At 37.7% G+C, this 16326-nt stretch overlaps 1 protein-coding gene across 9 annotated transcripts in view; it reads right to left on the bottom strand.

Annotated features, from left to right (window-relative positions):
* The window catches only part of LOC110452544 (pollen-specific leucine-rich repeat extensin-like protein 1), a 72490-nt gene that overhangs the window by 42432 nt on the left and 13732 nt on the right, over nucleotides 1–16326 (bottom strand). For 7 of the 9 annotated variants that reach the window (XR_002463203.1, XM_021501206.1, XM_021501154.1 and 4 more), the window contains one exon: nucleotides 3026–3133. The exons of the other annotated variants lie outside the window; for them this stretch is intronic. Coding sequence is in view for 6 of the 7 variants with exons in the window: in XM_021501206.1 (XP_021356881.1) it covers nucleotides 3026–3133 (108 nt within the window). In the remaining variant the exon portion in view is untranslated. The remainder of the gene's footprint in view (nucleotides 1–3025; nucleotides 3134–16326) is intronic. 9 annotated transcript variants of the gene reach the window in all.

Genomic DNA, 16326 nt, shown 5'->3' with positions numbered 1-16326 from the left:
TGATTGAGTGGTTTAACGTCCGCTTCACTACCCAGTAGTTCAGTTATTCAGCAGATAAATTGTACTGTTACGATTGATTGATTGGTTGATTGATTGATTGAATGGTTTTACGTCCGCTTCACTACCCAGTAGTTCAGTTATCCAGCAGATAAATTGTACTGTTATGATTGATTGATTGGTTGATTGATTGAGTGGTTTAACGTCCGCTTCACTACCCAGTAGTTCAGTTATCCAGCAGAGGAAAACATCAGTGACTTCAACTTCTAATCTAACATCTTTATACAGGGCCACCACTGTGACAATTCTTGACCAATGAATGATCAGCATTTTTATCAACGATGTAATATTTGCTGATCCTAAATCATTTCCTCTATACTGTAACTTATTTGAATATTGTGCACACTTATGTGTAGTTGTGACTTTGTAGAACCTCTTCAGAAAGGAAAGTCATTGACAACCGCACATCAGTCATATCCTGATATATTAACGCTCTGCTGTAGATAATACCGTGGATTACCATGGTAACATGTCACATTATGTACCAGCTTTCCCCTTCAAATGTGCAGGGGACTTACATGATGATCAAATACATCAGATATATAGAGACTGTGTTAAATCGTTCAATTTATTCGTGACTGCTATAAAAGTGTTTGCTGTATTATAAAGGCAATGTTTTACTAAAATGCGACCAGAAGAAATATAAATTCTGACGGACCTCATAATTTTTTTTTTTAAATATGAATTCTGACAGACCTCATAACATTTGATTAAATTTCTATGTATTATGATCATTAAAATTACTCAACTACACTTATCACCTTTCCATGAAATTTACACATCACTTGAATTAACAGAAAATGTAATAGGTTTGGTTGTGTCTACATTAGCTGAATATATTTACGTAAAGAGTAAAGCTTAATCTTGAGAACCCCTCATTTAAAAGTAGAGCCATCCTATACCACACAGAGAAACAGCACGGCACTGGTTAGCTTACAGCTGGTGGGGATGGCATTTAAAATACATTAATTTAAGTATGATGAGATTGTTTCATACATTTTGTATGCTAACAATGAGACTGTAAGTTAAAGATGACAATCATAAACAGATCAGTTTGTGAACTATTCTATTTTCTTTTTCAGAACTTAGCTTATCTAAGGTTCAATACGGAAAAAAATAATTGAAGTGTATGTCAATTTTTTAACAGAATACTTCCTTAACATTGCTGCTATCGCCCACATTAGTGTAAACTATCTACATATACATCACAATCACAAATGACTTGTGAGCTAGCAGCCTTTTCCTTCATGAATTACGACATGTTCCTCAACACTTAAATATAACATTGTGGGGTTAAGTGTCATGACAATGTAACACTGGAGCTCATATATATAGTCATCAACATATCCAAACTGCATGCACATGCCTTACTAGTGTACCCATTCCAAGGAGATCTCCCATGTCGGGATTGCAGCATCCATACGTATACCCATGCCCTTATAGGAGAAACCCTCAAGCAGCATGCCATAATCATAGCAAGAAAAATCAGGCACACAAACAAAATATACTGATGTTAATACATTGTATTAGGGGTACAAATTCACTGAGATTTTGGAAAATAATTAAAACAAATGAAAATAAATAATTATTCCAAAGTAAAAAGTATCATTGGCTGAGCTATGGAAGATCCTGCATGTTCTCTTCAAAAGTTAATTTGAAAAGAATTTTACTGAAATTTGCATATCTGATAGTTCTAAAATAAATTAGTTCCAATATCTAATCTGTATGAACATTAAGATACCAGTGAAATGTTCAGGGATTAAGGTCAAAGGTCAGGAGAGAGAACAGGGACAGGATCACCATAGGATGACCAGGTAGATATTGTCGTATGTCAGACGACATGGACAGGTAGATATAGCTAGGCTACTTAGTTGTATGTCAGACAACATGGACAGGTAGATATAGCTAGGCTACTTAGTTGTAAGTCAGGCGACATGGAAAGGTAGATATAGCTAGGCTACTTAGTTGTATGTCAGACGACATGGACAGGTAGATATAGCTAGGTTACTTAGTCGTATGTCAGACAACATGGACAGGTAGATATAGCTAGGCTACTTAGTCGTTGTCAGACGACATGGAAAGGTAGATATAGCTAGGCTACTTAGTTGTATGTCAGACAACATGGACAGGCAGATATAGCTAGGCTACTTAGTCGTTGTCAGACGACATGGGAAGGTAGATATAGCTAGGCTACTTAGTTGTATGTCAGAAGACATGGACAGGTAGATATAGCTAGGCTACTTAGTGGTTGTCAGACGACATGGAAAGGTAGATATAGCTAGGCTACTTAGTTTTATGTCAGACGACATGGACAGGTAGATATAGCTAGGCTACTTAGTCGTTGTCAGACGACAGACGACATTGACAGGTAGATATAGCTAGGTTACTTAGTTGTATGTCAGACGACATGGACAGGTAGATATAGCTAGGCTACTTAGTTGTATGGACAGGCTAACAGATTCCCATGACTAAGTACACTTGTACCTAAAAAGGTCTTTTAATTCTGACTTATTTATAAAGATCACATACCTATTACTTAACTGTCCAAAGCATGCTTTTATCCTAGGTATATGACACTAAATAGGCCAAACAATATGTGTTTAAGGTATCCCGACCTACAGCCACTCAATAAAATGTACTTTCTTCCTGTCCTGGGTGGCTGGCCCTATTCTTGACAAATTAATAGCCATTGTAATGTGTGGGAATGCATTGTAAAGTTTCATAAAAAGAATAATACTAATACATAAAAAAAAAAATGAAATTGTAATTATTTGCCTACAGACCTGTCCTATTTTTTTCAGGCATGCTACCTGACACACACATACTGTATTATTTGTTTTTGCCTTATCAATAAAATGTTGTATCTATATTTCCTTTCCCTTTGAGAGACGCTATAGATAGGTTCGTTTCAGTAGGGTTGGTTAGGAGAAGAGAGAACCGATAAAGACATGCACAAATAAAAATGAACCTCTTGTTTTTGTATAGGTGAAGGTTGACGCTTATTGGGTGGAGTTGGTGGTAAGCGACTGGCGTGTCGCGGTACAGGGACAGGGTGTGCTGCAGGTGCATCTCGTCTCTGAACACGGGGTAAAAAGTCAAAACAAACCTCAGTCACTCATGATCAATTCAAATCACAGACTTTTGAATGAGTTTATTATACATAAACATGTGTTTCTGTATCTTTAAGTTACACACAGATTTATATAGTATGCTGCCTTATATAACTTACCACAATCACAATCATTGCTGCTCATCTAATTTGTTACAGGAGGCTAATCGGTGCAATCAGAACCTGACAAGTGTGAAACTATGCTTACAGAAAGTTACAGTATGCCCGCGTAATCTAACAGTGTTGGAAATTCACTGCAGAATTTCTCAACAGGTTACTTAGCTATGAGGAACATAAAGCTTCAGCAATGACGTACTGGAGGAAGCAGGTGTTTTAAGCTCCTGAGATATGTTTAAGTATTTCAACAAGAAAAATTGTGTGAACAATTGATAACTGTCAAACTAAACAATGGCCACCAGGAAGCAAACATGTTCTTGTAATCAGTCCTAAAACTGAAGATGCCTATATAATTATGGACCAGCGCACGATAACCTTTATAATTATAGACCAGTGCACGGTAACCTATATAATTATGGACCAGCGCACAGTAACCTATATAATTATGGACCAAAGGTAACCTATATAATTATGGACCAGCGCACGGTAACCTATATAATTATAGACCATTGCACGGTAACCTATATAATTATGGACCAGCGCACAGTAACCTATATAATTATGGACCAAAGGTAACCTATATAACTATGGACCAACGGTAACCTATATAAATATGGACCAATGATAACCTATATAATTATGGACCAGCGCATGGTAACCTATATAACTATAGATCAACGGTAAACTATATAACTATGGACCAGCAGTAACCTATATAATTATGAACCAACGGTAACCTATATAATTATGGACCAACAGTAACCTATATAATTATGGACCAGCGCACGATAACCTTTATAATTATAGACCAGTGCATGGTAACCTATATAATTATGGACCAGCGCACAGTAACCTATATAATTATGGACCAAAGGTAACCTATATAACTATGGACCAACGGTAACCTATATAAATATGGACCAATGATAACCTATATAATTATGGACCAGCGCATGGTAACCTATATAACTATGGACCAACGGTAAACTATATAACTATGGACCAGCAGTAACCTATATAATTATGAACCAACGGTAACCTATATAATTATGGACCAGCGCACGGTAACCTATATAATTATGGACCAGCGCACGGTAACCTATATAATTATGGACTAACGCACAGTAATCTATATAATTATGGACCAGCGCACGATAACCTATATAATTATGGACCAGCGCACGGTAACCTATATAACTATGGACCAGCGCACAGTAACCCATATAATTATGGACCAGTGCACAGTAACCTATATAACTATGGACCAGTGCACGGTAACCTATATAACTAACGACCAGCGCACCGTAACCTATATAATTATGGACCAACGGTAACCTATATAATTATGGACCAACGGTAACCTATATACCTAACAACCAGCGCACCGTAACCTAAATAATTATGGACCAGCGCATGGTAACCTATATAACTATGGACCAACGGTAACCTATATAACTATGAACCAACGATAAACCTATATAATTATGGACCAGCGCACGGTAACCTATATAACTATGAACCAACACACGTTAACCTATATAATTATGGACCAGCGCACGGTAACCTATATAAGTATGGACCAGCGCACAGTAACCTATTTAATTATGGACCAGCGCAAGGTAACCTATATAACTATGGACCAACGGTAACCTATATAACTATGAACCAGCAGTAACCTATATAACTATAGACCAATGGTAACCTATATAACTATGGACCAATGGTAACCTATATAACTATGGACCAGGGCACGGTAACCCCAAAGGTAACCTATATAATTATGGACCAGCGCACGGTAACCTATATAACTATGGACCAGCGCACGGTCACCTATATAACTATGGACCAACGGTAACCTATATAACTATGGCCCAACGGTAACCTATATAACTATGGACCAACGGTACCCTATATAACTATGGAACAACGGTAACCTATATAACTATATAACTATGGACCAGCGCACGGTAACCTATATAACTATGGACCAGCGCACGGTCACCTATATAACTATGGACCAACGGTAACCTATATAATTATGGAACAACGGTAACCTATATAACTAACGACCAGCGCACGGTAACCTATATAACTATGGGACAACGGTAACCTATATAACTATGGACCAGCGCACGGAAACCTATATAACTAACGACCAGCGCACGGTAACCTATATAACTATGGACCAACGATAACCTATATAATTATGGACCCTATGGACCAACGGTAACCTATATAACTATGGAACGGTAACCTTTATAACTATGGACCAGCGCACGGTAACCTATAAAACTAACGACCAGCGCACGGTAACCTATATAACTATCGAACAACGGTAACCTATATAACTATGGACCAGCGCGCGGTAACCTATATAACTAACGACCAGCGCACGGTAACCTATATAAATATGGACCAATGATAACCTATATTAACTATGGACCAGTGCACGGTAACCTATATAACTAACGACCAGCGCACGGTAACCTATATAACTATCGAACAACGGTAACCTATATAACTATGGACCAACGGTAGCCTATATAAATATGGAACAACAGTAACCTATATAACTATGGAACAACGGAAACCTATATAACTATGGACCAACGGTAACCTATATAACTATGGAACGGTAACCTTTATAACTATGGACCAGCGCACGGTAACCTATATAACTATGGACCAGCGCACGGTCACCTATATAACTATGGACCAACGGTAACCTATACAACTATGAACCAGCAGTAACCTATATAACTATAGACCAATGGTAACCTATATATCTATGGACCAATGGTAACCTATATAACTATGGACCAGGGCACGGTAACCCCAAAGGTAACCTATATAATTATGGACCAGCGCACGGTAACCTATATAAGTATGAACCAACACACGTTAACCTATATAATTATGGACCAGCGCACGGGAACCTATATAACTATGGGCCAACGGTAACCTATATAACTATGAACCAACGATAAACCTATATAATTATGGACCAGCGCACGGTAACCTATATAACTATGGACCAACGGTAACATATATAACTATGGACCAACGGTAACCTATATAACTATGGCCCAACGGTAACCTATATAACTATGGACCAACGGTAACATATATAACTATGGACCAACGGTAACCTATATAACTATGGCCCAACGGTAACCTATATAACTATGGAACAACGGTAACCTATATAACTATGGACCAGCGCGCGGTAACCTATATAACTAACGACCAGCGCACGGTAACCTATATAAATATGGACCAATGACAACCTATATAACTATGGACCAGCAGTAACCTATATAACTATGGACTAGCGCACGGTAACCTATATAACTATGATACAACGGTAACCTATATAACTATGGACCTACGGTAACCTATATAACTATGGACCAACGGTAACATATATAACTATGGACCAACGGTAACCTATATAACTATGGAACGGTAACCTTTATAACTATGGACCAGCGCACGGTAACCTATAAAACTAACGACCAGCGCACGGTAACCTATATAACTATCGAACAACGGTAACCTATATAACTATGGACCAACGGTAACATATATAACTATGGACCAACGGTAACCTATATAACTATGGAACGGTAACCTTTATAACTATGGACCAGCGCACGGTAACCTATATAAATCTGGACCAATGATAACCTATATAACTATGGACCATCAGTAACCTATATAACTATGGACCAGCGCACGGTAACCTATATAACTATGATACAACGGTAACCTATATAACTATGGACCAACGGTAACCTATATAATTATGGAACCACGGTAACCTATATAACTAACGACCAGCGCACGGTAACCTATATAACTATGGAACAACGGTAACCTATATAACTATGGACCAGCGCACGGTAACCTATATAACTAACGACCAGCGCACGGTAACCTATATAACTATGGAACAACGGTAACCTATATAACTATGGACCAGCGCACGGTAACCTATATAACTAACGACCAGCGCACGGTAACCTATATAACTATGGAACAACGGTAACCTATATAACTATGGACCAGCGCACGGTAACCTATATAACTAACGACCAGCGCACGGTAACCTATATAACTATGGATCAACGGTAACCTATATAACTATGGACCAGCGCACGGTAACCTATATAACTATGGACCAACGGTAACCTATATTATTATGGACCAGCGCATGGTAACCTATATAATTATGGACCAGCGCACGATAACCTATATAACTATGGACCAGTGCACGGTAACCTATATAACTATGGACCAGCGCACAGTAACCTATATAACTATGGACCAGCGCACGATAATCTATATAACTATGGACCAGCACAGGGTAACCTATATAACTATGGACCAGTGCACAGTAACCTATATAACTATGAACCAGCACACGGTAACCTATATAACTATGGACCAGCGCACGGTAACCTATATAACTATGGACCAGTGCACAGTAGCCTATATAACTATGAACCAGCCCACGGTAACCTATATAACTATGGCCCAACGATAACCTATATAAATATGGACCAGCGCACGGTAGCCTATCTAAATATGGACCAGCGCACCGTAACCTATATAATTATGGACCAGCGCACGGTTACCTATATAACTATGGACCAGCGCACAGTAACCTATATAACTATGGACCAGCACACAGTAACCTATATAACTATGGACCAGTGCACGGTAACCTATATAACTATGGACCAGCGCACGGTAACCTATATAATTATGGACCAGCGCACGGTAACCTATATAACTAACGACCAGCGCACGGTAACCTATATAACTATGGACCAGCGCACGGTAGCCTATATAAATATGGACCAGCGCACGGTAACATATATAATTATGGACCAGCGCACGGTAACCTATATAACTATGGACCAGCGGTAACCTATTTAACTATGGACAAGCGGTAACCTATACAAGAGACCCAGAGGGCCTGTATCGCTCATCTGGATATCGAAGCAATTATGGCAAAATATTCTCCAAATGAGATCCAAGGGAATATGTAGCATATATGTATTAGATTTTTCATGCCCAGCAACTTTATGTATGGTTATGGGGTGTGGATCTCAACTGTTTCCAAGCTGTGACTCAGAAACTATGTTTCTAAGGGTGGGGCTAGACCCCAGGGCCATCCTGGAAGCAAATGTGCATTCTTCTCTTTATACTCAGCAATTGTATATATGGTTATACAGTGGGGATCTCAACCAAGTAATACACTTTTTTTGACCCCACTCCTTAGCCTGGAGGGTCAGCCCCACCATTTGTACAATTTCGAATCCCTGCCTCCCATGAATGCTTTTGATCAAATATGATTAATATCTACAGAAGAAGTCGTTTATAGCAATATAGCCAAATTGCCCCCTTTTGGCCCCGCCCCTCAGCACCCTGGGGAGTCAGCCCCACCATTTGTACAATTTTGAATCACCACCACCTAGGGATGCTTCCAGTCAAATATGGTTGATATCCATCACTGACACCTGTCTTCTGTCTGTACACATTTCTATAGCTCAATACCACAGATCTGTACCACCCACCTGACACCTGTGTCTTCTGTCTGTACACATTTCTATAGCTCAATACTACAGGTCTGTACAACCCGCCTGACACCTGTCTTCTGTCTGTACACATTTCTATAGCTCAATACCACAGGTCTGTACCACCCACCTGACACCTGTGTCTTCTGTCTGTACACATTTCTATAGCTCAATACCACAGGTCTGTACAACCCGCCTGACACCTGTCTTCTGTATGTACACATTTCTATAGCTCAATACCACAATACCACAGATCTGTACCACCCACCTGACACCTGTGTCTTCTGTCTGTACACATTTCTATAGCTCAATACCACAGGTCTGTACCACCCACCTGACACCTGTGTCTTCTGTCTGTACACATTTCTATAGCTCAATACCACAGGTCTGTACCACCCACCTGACACCTGTGTCTTCTGTCTGTACACATTTCTATAGCTCAATACCACAGGTCTGTACCACCCACCTGACACCTGTGTCTTCTGTCTGTACACATTTCTATAGCTCAATACCACAGGTCTGTACCACCCACCTGACACCTGTGTCTTCTGTCTGTACACATTTCTATAGCTCAATACCACAGGTCTGTACCACCCACCTGACACCTGTGTCTTCTGTCTGTACACATTTCTATAGCTCAATACCACAGGTCTGTACCACCCACCTGACACCTGTGTCTTCTGTCTGTACACATTTCTATAGCTCAATACCACAGGTCTGTACCACCCACCTGACACCTGTGTCTTCTGTCTGTACACATTTCTATAGCTCAATACCACAGGTCTGTACCACCCACCTGACACCTGTGTCTTCTGTCTGTACACATTTCTATAGCTCAATACCACAGGTCTGTACCACCCACCTGACACCTGTGTCTTCTGTCTGTACACATTTCTATAGCTCAATACCACAGGTCTGTACAACCAACCTGACCCCTGTGTCTTCTGACTGTACACATTTCTATAGCTCAATACCACAGGTCTGTACAACCAACCTGACACCTGTGTCTTCTGTCTGTACACATTTCTATAGCTCAATACCACAGGTCTGTACCACCCACCTGACACCTGTCTTCTGTCTGTACTCATTTCTATAGCTCAATACCACAGGTCTGTACCAATTACTTGGTTCTATCTATTTTCTAAACTAGATAGGATGCTGAAAATGTTTCCACCTTTTTGTTTTGAAGTCATTGTGGCCATCTTGGATTTTATAATTGACCTAGATAATTGCATTAACAACACTTGATGGGGGAAATGACAGGCATGTTTGTCAAAAACATCTCAGCAAATCAGACACCAGGATAGCCATATTTGATTTTAAATCAACCCCAAAATTAGCAAACTTTCCAGTAAATGAAGGAAACCTTATTTTAACTATCTGATCACAAATTAATTTTTAGTAGAAACAATGTGGCAGGTGCGCATATAGAAGAAACTCATTATATTGTCATCAATATTCAACTGACATTTTAGCATTATAAAGAATAGTGATATTTTAAAGGAGGTGTTAAGGGATTGTTTGGAAAATATAAGGGGGTCTTGGAATATGATATTTGTAAGCTAGGTGGTAAATTTATAGTGGTTTTACAGTACTACAATAAAACACAGATTTATATTGTTAGTACTAGGCAGATAAAACACATGTTAGTATTATAGCAGGCTACAGAACACAACACATCATCACTCAGCAACATTACACTAAACTAAACTCAGTAATTTCATTTCAGTTTCAAAAGGATTTTCCTTTACAAATCAATGCACAATAAAGATGATGTGAGTTCACCCGTCTTACACTATTTTTACAGGGTAATTCACAACAGTGTTATTTTTGTTACTCTTGAGTATTTGTAAGTACTTTTCTTGGTAAAGTAATAGCAAATGCACAACAGGATCTAGTAAAGTAACACTATATACCCAACAATATCTAGTAAAGTAACACTACACACCCAACAATCTCTAGTAAAGTAACACTACATACCCAACAATATCTAGTAAAGTAACACTACATACCCAACAATATCTAGTAAAGTAACACTACACACCCAGCAATCTCTAGTAAAGTAACATTACACACCCAACAATACCTAGTAAAGTAACACTACACACCCAACAATCTCTAGTAAAGTAACACTACACACCCAACAATCTCTAGTAAAGTAACATTACATACCCAACAATCTACAGTAAAGTAACACTACATACCCAACAATAACTAGTAAAGTAACACTACATACCCAACAATCTCTAGTAAAGTAACACTATATACCGAACAATCTCTAGTAAAGTAGCACTACACACCCAACAATCTCTAGTGAAGTAACACTACATGCCCAACAATCTCTAGTAAATACCCAACAATCTACAGTAAAGTAACACTACACAAGTAACACTACACACTCAACAATACCTAGTGAAGTACACTACACACCCAACAATATCGAGTAAAGTAACACCACATACCTAACAATCTACAGTAAAGTAACACTACATATCCAACAACCTCTAGTAAAGTAACACTAAACACCCAACAATCTCTAGTAAATACCCAACAATCTACAGTAAAATAACACTACATACCCAACACTATCTAGTAAAGTAACACTATTTACCCAACGATACCTAGTAAAGTAACACTAAACACCCAACAATCTCTAGTGAAGTAACACTACATACCCAGCAATCTCTAGTAAAGGAACACTACACACCCAACAATATCGAGTAAAGTAACACCACATACCTAACAATCTACAGTAAAGTAACCCTACATACCCAACACTATCTAGTAAAGTAACACTATTTACCCAACAATACCTAGTAAAGCAACACTACATACTCAACAATCTTTAGTAAAGTAACACTACATCCCCAACAATATCTAGTAAAATAGTAAAGTAACACTACATATCCAACAACCTCTAGTAAAGTAACACTAAACACCCAACAATCTCTAGTGAAGTAACACTACATACCCAGCAATCTCTAGGAAAGTAAAACTACACACCCAACAATACATAGTAAAGTGACACTATATACCCAACAATCTATAGTAAAGTAACATTACATTCCCAACAATCTACAGTAAAATAACACTACATACCCAACAAACTCTAGTAAAGTAACACTATTTACCCAACAAATCCTAGTAAAGTAACACAACACCCCCAACAATATTAAGTAAAGTAACACTACATACCACACAATCTCTAGAAAAGTAACACTACATACCCAGCAATATCTAGTAAAGTAACACTATATACCTAACAATCTCTAGTAAAGTAGCACTACACACCCAACAATCACTAGTAAAGTAACACTACACGCCCAACAATCTCTAGTAAAGAAACACTACACACCCAACAATATCTAGTAAAATAACACTACACACCCAACAAGACCTAGTAAAGTAACACTAAATACCCCACAATCTCTAGAAAAGAAACACTACACACTCAACAATACCTAGGTAAGTAACACTACACACCCACCAATACCTAGTAAAGTAACCCTACACACCCAACAATACCTAGTGAAGTAACACTAAATACCCAACAATCTCTAGTTAAGTAACACGACACACCCAACAATACCTAGTGAAGTACACTACACACCCAACAATCTCTGGTAAAGTAACACTACATACTCAACAATCTTTAGAAAAGTAACACTACATACCCAGCAATATCTAGTAAAGTAACACCACATACCCCACAATCTCTAGTTAAGTAACACTACACACCCAACAATACATAGTAAAGTGACACTATATACCCAACAATACCTAGTGATGTAACACTACATACCCAACAATACCTAGTGAAGTACACTACACACCCAACAATATCGAGTAAAGTAACACCACATACCCCACAATCTCTAGTTAAGTAACACGACACACCCAACAATACCTAGTGAAGTAACACTAAATACCCAACAATCTCTTGTAAAGTAACACTACATTCCCAACAATCTCTAGTAAAGGAACACTACACACCCAACAAGACCTAGTAAAGTAACACTACATAACCAACAATAACTAGTAAAGAAACACTACACACCCAACAAGACCTAGTAAAGTAACACTAAATACCTAACAATCTCCCCAACAATATCTAGTAAAGCAACATTACACACCCAACAATACATAGTAAAGTAACACTACATCCCCAACAATACCTAGTAAAGTGATACTATATACCCAACAATCTATAGTAAAGTAACACTACACACCCATCAATCTCTAGTAAAGTAACACCACATACCTAACAATCTACAGTAAAGTAACACTACACTCCCAACAATACCTAGTAAAGTGATACTATATACCCAACAATCTATAGTAAAGTAACACTACATGCCCAACAATCCCTAGTAAAGTAACACTTCATCCCCAACAATCTCTAGTAAAGGAACACTACACACCCAACAATGCCTAGTAAAGTAACACTATATACCAAACAATCTCTAGTAAAGTAGCACTACATACCCAACAATATCTAATAAAGTAACACTACATACCAAACAATATCTAGTAAAGTAGCACTACATACCCAACAATACCTAAGTAAAGTAACACTACATACTCAACAATCTTTAGTAAAGTAACACTAAATACCTCACAATCTCTTGTAAAGTAACACTAAATACCTCACAATCTCTTGTAAAGTAACACTAAATACCTAACAATCTCTTGTAAAGTAACACTACATACACAACAATCTCTAGTAAAGTAGCACTACACACCCAACAATCTCTAGTGAAGTAACACTACACACCCACCAATACCTAGTAAAGTAACGCTACATACCCAACAATATCTAATAAAGTAACACTACATACCCCACAATATCTAGTAAAGTAACACTAAACACCCAACAATCTCTAGTGAAGTAACACTACACACTCAACAATTCCTAGTGAAGTAACACTACACACTCAACAATACCTAGTGAAGTACACTACACACCCAACAATACCTGTAACACTACACACTCAACAATACCTAGTGAAGTACACTACACACCCAACAATAACTAGTGAAGTAACATTACATACCCAACCATCTACAGTAAAGTAACACTACACTCCCAACAATACCTAGTAAAGCAACACTACATACTCAACAATCTTTAGTAAAGTAACACTACTTACTCAACAATCTTTAGTAAAGTAACACTACATACTCAACAATCTTTAGTAAAGTAACACTAAATACCTCACAATCTCTTGTAAAGTAACACTAAATACCTCACAATCTCTTGTAAAGTAACACTAAATACCTCACAATCTCTTGTAAAGTAACACTAAATACCTCACAATCTCTTGTAAAGTAACACTAAATACCTAACAATCTCTTGTAAAGTAACACTACATACCAAACAATATCTAGTAAAGTAGCACTACATACCCAACAATACCTAAGTAAAGTAACACTACATAGCCAACAACATCTAGTAAAATAACACTACACACCCAACAATATCTAATAAAGTAACACTACACACCAAACAATACCTAGTAAAGTAACCCTACACACCCAACAATACCTGTAACACTACACACTCAACAATACCTAGTGAAGTACACTACACACCCAACAATCTCTGGTAAAGTAACACTACATACCCACAAATCCCTAGAAAAGTAACACTACATACCCAACAATACCTAAGTAAAGTAACACTACATAGCCAACAACATCTAGTAAAATAACACTACACACCCAACAGTCTCGAGTAAAGTAACACTACATTCCCGTAACATTACATACCCAACCATCTACAGTAAAGTAACACTACATAACCAACAATAACTAGTAAAGAAACACTACACACCCAACAATATCTAATAAAGTAACACTACATACCCTACACTCTCTAGTAAAGTAACACTATTTACCCAACAATATCTAGTACAGTAACACTATATACCCAAAAATACCTAGTAAAGTAACACAACACCCCCAACAATATTAAGTAAAGTAACACTACATACTCAACAATCTTTAGTAAAGTAACACTAAATACCTCACAATCTCTTGTAAAGTAACACTAAATACCCAACAATACCTAGTAAAATAACACTACACACCCAACAATATCTAGTAAAGTAGCACTACATACCCAACAATACCTAGTGAAGTAACACTACCCACCCAACAATACCTAGTAAAGTGATACTATATACCCAACAATCTCTAGTTAAGTAACACGACACACCCAACAATACCTAGGTATGTAACACTACACGCCCAACAATTCATAGTGTAGTAACACTACATACCCAAAAATCTCTAGTAAAGTAACATTACATTCCCAACAATCTACAGTAAAATAACACTACATACCCAACACTATCTAGTAAAGTAACACTACCCACCCAACAATACCTAGTAAAGCAACACTACATACTCAACAATCTTTAGTAAAGTAACACTACTTACTCAACAATCTTTAGTAAAGTAACACTACATACCCCACAATCTCTAGAAAAGTAACACTACACACTCAACAATACCTAGTGAAGTAACACTACACACCCAACAATACCTAGGTAAGTAACACTACACACCCAACAATACCTAGTGAAGTAACACTACATACCCAACAATCTCTAGTAAAGTAACACTACATACCCAACAATCTCTAGTAAAGTAACACTACATACCCAACAATACCTAGTAAAGTAACACTAAATACCCAACAATCTCTAGTAAAGTAACACTACACACCCAACAATCTCTAGTAAAGTAACACTACATACCCAAAAATCTCTAGTAAAGTAACACTACATACTCAGCAATATCTAGTAAAGTAACACTAAATAACCAACAATACGTAGTGAAGTAACACTAAATACCCAACAATCTCTAGTAAAGTAACACTACATACCCAACAATACCTAGTAAAGTAACACTACACACCCAACAATACCTAGTAAAGTAAGACTACACACCCAACAATATCTAGTAAAGTAACACTACACACCCAACAATACCTAGTAAAGTAAGACTACACACCCAACAATATCTAGTAAAGTAACACCACATACCTAACAATCTACAGTAAAGTAACACTACATACCCAACATTCTCTAGTAAAGTAACACAACACACCCAACAATACCTAGTAAAGTAACACTACACACCCAACAATATCTAGTAAAGTAACACCACATACCTAACAATCTACAGTAAAGTAACACTACATACCCAACAATCTCTAGTAAAGTAACACTACACACCCAACAATACCTAGTGAAGTAACACTACATACCCAACAATCTCTAGTAACCAACAATACCTAGTAAAGTAACACTACATACCCAACAATATCTAGTAAAGTAACATTACATACCCAACAATCTACAGTAAAGTAACACTACACACCCAACAATACCTAGGAAAGTAACACTACACACCCAACAATCTCTAGTAAAGTAACATTACATACCCAACAATCTA

Source organism: Mizuhopecten yessoensis, unplaced genomic scaffold (assembly GCF_002113885.1).
Source record: "Mizuhopecten yessoensis strain PY_sf001 unplaced genomic scaffold, ASM211388v2 scaffold757, whole genome shotgun sequence".
In the NCBI taxonomy this organism is placed as follows: Eukaryota; Metazoa; Mollusca; class Bivalvia; order Pectinida; family Pectinidae; genus Mizuhopecten; species Mizuhopecten yessoensis.
This window is presented reverse-complemented; position numbering and strand designations above follow the sequence as displayed.